A 7,563-nucleotide genomic window follows, 5' to 3' on the forward strand; every position below is an offset into this window, starting at 1 on the left:
TATTATTATTAATAATGATAATAAATTGTCACCCTGTTTGTGCAACTAAACCAGAAACTGTGTATAACCTCATGTTTACGAACTTTGGGAACCCCCACTATCGCTAGTAGCACTGTTATCGCTGGGTTCAGTGAAGTCTCGCGATGTTTCCTTGTGACAGAGGATAGTGGCGACGAGAACTGGCGTGGGACGGAGTGAAGAGAGTTGTTATCGAAGAGGGAGAAGAGACAGCGGCAGGAGCAGAGCAGGGGGTATGTGAGTGTGTTTGTGAGGTCCTAAAAGGAGCACAACACGGCGTGAATGAGAGAGACAAGCTGGCGAATTTCAACATGGCATCCGGAGATACGCTGTACATTGAGACAGACGGCTCGGAGATGCCGGCCGAGATTGTGGAGCTCCACGAGATAGAGGTAGAGACGATACCGGTGGAAACTATCGAGACCACGGTGGTCGGCGGGGATGACGACGACGACGACGACGACGGGCAACCCATGATCGCGCTCCAGCCACTGGTCACGGACGACCCCAGCTCGATCCACCACCACCAGGAGGTTATCCTAGTCCAGACCCGGGAGGAGGTGGTCGGTGGGGATGACTCGGATCTGCATACGGACGGCGGTGGAGGGTTTGAGGACCAGATCCTCATCCCGGTGCCGGCTCCTGGGGTGGAGGACGAGTATATTGAGCAGACTTTAGTGACTGTGGCTGGGAAGAGCTCAGTGGGTCGGGTGAAACGAGGAGGCGGCACTGGTGGGAAGAAAGCGGGCAAAAAGAGCTATTTAAGCGGCGCTGAGGCCGGCGGAAGAAAATGGGAACAGAAGCAGGTGCAAATAAAGACACTGGAGGGGGAATTTTCTGTTACAATGTGGGCATCGGGTAAGTAACCTTAGCCTAGCTGTGTTTTAACAGCTCCGTTGTTAGCCGTTGCATGAGGCCTCATTACCAGGGCGTTGTCCTGCTGCACCAGACTAGTTCCTGGAGTGCTCCGCCGCACCTCCATGAGAAGCGACGTGTAACACAATTTTTCGATCCAAACCCCCGCTGTAGTATATCGAAATGTTTTTGTTTTGAAGGGAGGCCATGTTTTAGGTGTTGCTGGGCGCCGCCATATTCCCCGAGACGAGTAAGTATGGCGGCGGCCCCGAAAAAATGGCGATAGTCGTGGCCAGGCAGAGATGGCGGCGGTGCTCGGGGGAGTGAGAGAGAAGCAGCTGGGTTTCGGGGGGTTTTCTTCTCTTTAGGCCGCGAAATTGTGGCACTTTAAATGCACAAAAGCAACTGATACAGTACCTAGGTGTCTACTGTGTGATATTCGCTTATATTATGAGTCGGGAGCTGTTTAGCAGTTAGCTCTGGCTGCTGTTGCTGCTAGTTAACCAGACAGCTCTGCTTCTGCATAAGGCTAGCTCCATTAGGCTAGGTGCAGAGTGATACTGAGCAGGTGGGAATTTATAATCGCATAAAAGGCTTTTATGGGCTAAACGAGAGCTCATATTATCTGTGCCTGTGATTTATATTACACAAACTATATAAAGAACTGTTTATCAGAATAACTTTTAGCAATATACTTGTCTACATGTTTTCTGAGTGGACACCGCAGTCATCTATTTTTAGTGCTCTCTGCTGGTTGGTAGTGAGTAGGAGTCATTTACACACATGCACATCTTATTTGCACGCTTATCTTGTTATGTGTTTGTGTGTTAGTGTCTCTTTGTGTTTGTGTGTTTTATGTCATTTGAATTATTTTTGTTTAACATATTTCAAACATGGAATTAATTCCCAGTTTGCATAATCTCTTGAAAACAAAACTATTGTAAACAAGATACTTATTTGAATTAAGAAAAAAATAACAAGTTAAAGTTTGCAAAGTAAAGGTAGCCATATGGTGAATAACAGGTAAACACCCTAATGTGAATATGTGCTTTTATATTCATTTCTCCTGGGTAATTATATTTAAAAAAAAAACCAGGGGGCACATGTTTCCAGCCTCCTGAGGCCTGTAGCCAGGGTAACACCAATATGTTATCGGTTCAGTCTCTGTAATGTGTTTCTAGATGATAATAAAGACATTGACCATGAATCGGTGGTGGAGGAGCAGATTGTTGGGGAGAACTCTCCTCCGGATTACTCCGAGTACATGACGGGGAAGAAGCTGCCCCCTGGTGGTATCCCGGGGATCGACCTTTCAGACCCAAAACAGCTGGCTGAGTTTGCCAGGTGAGTGTGTGTGTGCCAGCACCCCAGCTGTAAACAGACCTGTTTACACTGTCCACACAGTTCTGATGAATATGCACAACAATACCGCTGCTGCTCACGAATGCCATGAGTCTGAAAGGTCAAAAACACACAGGGTAAATTTTAGCTGCACTCTGCTAAACTCTGGAGTTTTTTTCCTTAGTTTTCCTCCCAAGAATTAAAATGTCAAGGTTTGGTTACAAAATGTAATTAGGATTTAATAACTGTGTCAGGTATTACACAAACATGCCTTGTGATTATTTTCTCTGTTTAATGTTTGTGCACAAGTGGATTAGGCCATGTGTAGAGTGTTTACTGGAGAAGCTAGGATGTTGTTACTAAATCAGACCAAAGAGAGGCTTTCTGTTTACCCTTATTATATTGTGTTTTATTATGAATTGACGATTAATTGATCACAAAAGCCCGTGGTGCACTATTCAGTGTCCAGTGGGTCATTTTGTGAGGTTTTTCTTTTTTTAAATTAATTGTTTGTTATTGCCTAACAATGTCTAGTTGATTTTCTTATTCTATCAAAACAGTGCAACAGTTAACACTGAAGGAGTTGTTTCTTTTTTGTGTTTAGTTTAGTTACTTATTTGCAAAGAACAATGATAATGCTGTGGTATATTATTTACCAGGTCTAAGAAGTTTATAATGGTGAGACTAATTGCTGTGAAATCAGTGCGCTGACGTTTACTTAACTGTTGATATCAGTCTGTTTTAATCTCTGTTGATGTTTCAGTTGTCCCTTTTACCGTATTTTCACGACCATAAGACGCACTGTGCTAAAAGGCGCAGTCTCAGTTATGTGTGCCATTACTGTATTTAACACACACATAAGGCGCACTGGATCATAGGGCGCATACAAGTACCGTATGCGTATTTAAAAATAAAGCGGGAGCAAACCTGAGTTCGGTACCTTACTCACATTTTTATTACCAGTAATCGTCATCATCAACAACACACAAGCATACAAGTGTGCGTATTTAAAAATAAAGCAGGAGCAAAACAAAGTTTGGTACTCACATTTTTATCATCAATCAAACCCATCGAAGTCCTCATCCTCTGTGTCTGAATTGAACAGTTGCGCTAAATCTTCATCAAACATGCCAGGTTCACTTTCTTCACTGTCAGAGTCACTTTCCGTGCTGTGCGGCTCCTCGGAAATGATGCCGGCTTTTGCGAAAGCTCGAACAACAGTGCCAGCAGACATGTTAGCCCAAGCATCTACAATCCATTGGCAAATTGTGGCGTAACTCGCCCGGCGCTGGTTTCCACTCTTGGTTAAACTGTGGTCTCCATCGGTCATCCATCGCTGGATGTGTTTGTCGCCGATGTGTTTGCTGCAGTAGGAGCGGAAGATGGCCAGCTTTTCCTTATAATCCGCTGGAAGTTGCTGCGCTACCGTAGTCCTGGTCCGGATGGAAAAATGGCACCGTTTCATAAAAAGTGAAAGTGAAACTGCTTTTAGCCGAATGGTGACCGTCGAAACGCTTCTCCCGCTCGTTCTTTGCTCGATGATCGCCTTATGTCCGCGGAAACTCAGCTGCGTCTTCTTGACCTGCCGGAGCTTGTTTTCCAGCTTCCTCCACTTGCGAACCATCGATTCGTTAATCTTAAATTCTCTCGCCGCTGCTCGATTTCCATGTTCCTCCGCGTAGCTGATGGCCTTCAGTTTAAACTGTGCTTCGTAAGCGTGTCTCTTTGCCATTTTCAGGGTTGTTAAAACAACGATGTCCTGCATAACGCACATACCTGTTCTTTTATACAGGTATGTGCAATAAAGTCAACGCACACACTTCACCCTTTAGCGTTCTCATGGTGTTCTCTACTACGTCCTCCTTACAACACACAGGGCGCACTGCGCTATAGGGCGCGCCGCACTTTTTGAAGAAAATCTAAGACTTTTAAGTGTGCCTTATGGTTGTGAAAATACGGTAGTTGAGTTTTTTGTTGTTGTTTTTTTGACTCTGTGTCTCAAAAACCATGATAAGGTGTTTAAAAGGCCTGTAAATATTACATTAGTTGGATTTTACTTTAAGCGTACCAGTGTTTATTTGTAAATAGATGTATACCTGTAATTGGTCTTGCTGTTTTCGTTATGTGTGTCTTTTAAATGCGTTTAAATGTCCTTTAGGAGTCAAGTTAATCAATAATCTGGTGTAACCTGGACCTGTAGATAACACAGGAGCTTATTTCTTTATTTTTTTTTATTTGCAGAATGAAACCCAGGAAAGTCAAAGAGGACGATGCCCCCCGCACGATAGCTTGCCCTCATAAAGTGAGTTCATTGATGTGTCCCTCCTTGTCACTGTTCTGGCCATCACTCCTGATGGGTTTAAAAGTCTTGCACTTTGTTGCTTTCCGTGTAATTGGAAATTTCACTGAAGGTTATTTAAAAGCACTTGAGTGTATTGATTTTTATGCGTGCACTAGAACAATCAGGCCTTATCTGAATTAGCTAATGTAAATGGGTTTTGTTCGCTCCGTGAGCTGCTTGCTACTTCAGTGTGAGGCTTTTAAGAGTACATTATCACTTCAGGAGACAATAGGGGCACTCTTACTCTATCCCACTGTTTTTCACAATTTAAAGATGTGTCAGAGAAACTGCAGAAAATGCTGAGCTCCCTTTAAGCATGCATTAGCAGAGAAAACCTGAACCTTGCTGCAAAGCACCTTACTAACTGCTTCTTCGCTCCTTCAGGGCTGCACAAAGATGTTCAGGGATAACTCGGCCATGAGGAAGCATCTCCACACCCACGGACCCCGTGTGCACGTTTGCGCCGAGTGCGGCAAGGCCTTTGTTGAGAGCTCCAAGCTCAAGCGCCATCAACTCGTTCACACAGGGGAGAAACCCTTCCAGGTTGTCCACACACACACACGCACAGACTTTCCATATAAAGCTTATAAACTCAGCACTGCAGGGTGCTTAATTCAAGTGAAGGAAAATGGGCTAAGTAATTTCTCCCTGATGAGATTCACCCACCAAATGTCAGTAAAAGTTTATCTTTGGTGGGTAAATGACACCGGCTGGAATTGTTTAAAGTCTTTTCAGACAATTTCTGCTCGAGCGATTTTAACAAGTGATTCTGGATAAACACTGGCATATTTTCATTGAAATGAGACCATTGCTGTGGAAGGTTTTAAAGACGCACTGTTTAATCATTCCTCTGCTCCTCTCCCCTCAGTGCACCTTCGAAGGCTGCGGGAAAAGGTTTTCTCTGGACTTCAACCTGCGCACGCACGTGCGGATCCACACTGGAGACCGGCCCTACGTCTGCCCTTTCGACGGCTGCAATAAGAAATTTGCCCAGTCAACCAACCTAAAGTCTCACATTCTCACACACGCCAAAGCCAAAAATAACCAATGAGAACGTATCCGTCAGCGTCGAGTCACGAAGACGAAAAAAGAAGAAAGGAAAAAAAAGAGCATTCTAGCGACACACGTGAGACCTCGTTTGAAGATGGAATGAGAAGCTTGAGACTTATTGATTTATATTAAAAATCTGACAGATTAAAAGACTTAGAACACTGAAATTCAGCTGGTTTTTCCTGAGCCCCCTTTCTTCTTCTTCTGCTGTCATATTGGATGAGGAACGCAGTGACTATTCCCTAAAGCCCCAGCCAGCACAGTCCCTTCGTTTCTCCAGTGGCACTCAGCTGCCAGAAGATGGAACCCATGGACAAACATCAGAGACTTATTTTTACCGGAGTGATCAGAGAAGCAGCGGGCTATTAGTATTTTTATTTGGTCGCATTGCTTTTATTTCCCTCAAGTGTGCATATTGTACACTTGACTCAGGCTGTGTTTAGTATAATTGTGTTTTGTTTTGGGTTTTTTTCTCCTGCATTAAGAGATCGTACCTATGATACAAAAGAAGAGGCCTCAAGACTTGTTTGACCTGTTTCACATGTATACAAAGTTTAAAAAAACAAAACGGCTGTATCTTTGCATTTTCACACCTTCTTCGGTTGTATTTTTCTCTAACCACAGAATAACCTTGTATACTTGTATTGTATGGCTGTATTAAAATTCAGTAGACATAGATAGAGGTGTGATTTAAAGTGTTAACCGATTAAACTTTAGTCATGAGTTGCTTTATATTTTCTAAGAACCGTCTTTACACAGATGAACAAGTAATATGATCTCACTCAGAGCCTGTCACAGTCAAATTACCTGAAGCGTGCTTTGAATTGACTGCGAGACCATCACTTTCTTTGTTAGAATGTAATGTACAGACGTCAACCATGAACTTCCTTTGTTCATATTTACACACATGTATCTCACCTGCCCACCAATAAAATGGGTCATTCCAACTCTGAACTTCACAGTTAGTTTTTACTAAAGTGGGTCTTCTTTGAGAGTGACAAACTTTGTGTGACTGTCAGTCTGCTGCTGCGCAGCATCTCCTCTGGCACCGTGCGCCATGTTAATAACCGAGAGGGAGCCAGAAGGAAAAAGGAGGAGACGGTGCAATGTTATAAATGATTTTTCTCCAAAAGTGTGGAAAACAAGTTGTGATTAAGTCCTAAAATACTGATACGCTTATCTGACACTGTTCCAACTGCTCCTTTGTGTGACTACCTAATCAGCCAATCACATCACTCATTGCATTTAGGTATATAGACATGGTGGCCTTGTTGAGTCTGTGCAATGAAAGTTAAGGCAGTGCTGAAGGCAAAAGGGAGCCCAACCCAGTACTAGTAGTATGAATGTGCGTAAATGTTTGACAGAAAGCACTTAAGCATAGAAAAAAGTTAATGGGTGAATGAGACACGTAGTATAAAGTGCTCTAAGTGAAATTTATGTAGTTTACTCCCCCAAACAAAAGACAACAAAGTAGCCTGATGTTAGCCCGTTCCCAGTTGTCAGCTCTGATTCTTATGTCTTAAACTGTCCATCATCAGTTTTCTCAAAGGTGGAAGGTGTGTTACGCCCGGGACAGGTGATGGACAGGTGTAGGCATCAAGCACAAAGAAAGGTTCCAGTCGACCAGGACGGGAGGTTCACATTCAGAGTCTTATTGGTTTACAAGACCTGTGCTGGCAAATGGTATGGGCACTGTAATATAATTTTAGATCTCTTTAATAGTTAATTGCCTGGGTGACCTCTCTTTTGGGGCTCTCCTCAGGTCTTCCCAGGAGGGTGGCACGGTTGCCCCTTTGGTGGTCCTCCTCGGGTCCTCGTAGTCTGGGGCCTCTGGATGTCTGGGGCCTGGATCTCCTCCATACCTGCTTCATGCCCTGGGGGACGGGGCTACGGCTCCCCACACTCCCAGGCAGATTGTTACATGGAGAAACCTTTTGAATACAAGCGTGCTGATCCAC

General features: G+C 44.0%; 1 protein-coding gene across 2 annotated transcripts; it reads left to right on the forward strand.

The window, feature by feature from the left end:
* Positions 1–177: 177 nt before the first annotated feature.
* On the forward strand, positions 178–6,564 carry yy1b (YY1 transcription factor b). 2 transcript variants are annotated; one of them, XM_080883528.1, is made up of 5 exons: positions 178–876; positions 2,055–2,217; positions 4,456–4,516; positions 4,940–5,098; positions 5,424–6,564. In XM_080883528.1, the coding sequence occupies exons 1-5, from the start codon at positions 330–332 to the stop codon at positions 5,604–5,606; spliced, it is 1,113 nt and encodes a 370-aa protein (XP_080739654.1). In that variant the 5' UTR covers positions 178–329; the 3' UTR covers positions 5,607–6,564. The 2 variants fall into 2 exon arrangements, with proteins under 2 accessions (XP_080739654.1, XP_080739653.1); XM_080883527.1 differs by having other exon boundaries at positions 183–876; positions 2,067–2,217.
* Positions 6,565–7,563: the final 999 nt, after the last annotated feature.

Source organism: Rhamphochromis sp. 'chilingali' (assembly GCF_963969265.1).
Source record: "Rhamphochromis sp. 'chilingali' genome assembly, chromosome: 5".
Lineage (NCBI taxonomy): Eukaryota > Metazoa > Chordata > Actinopteri > Cichliformes > Cichlidae > Rhamphochromis > Rhamphochromis sp. 'chilingali'.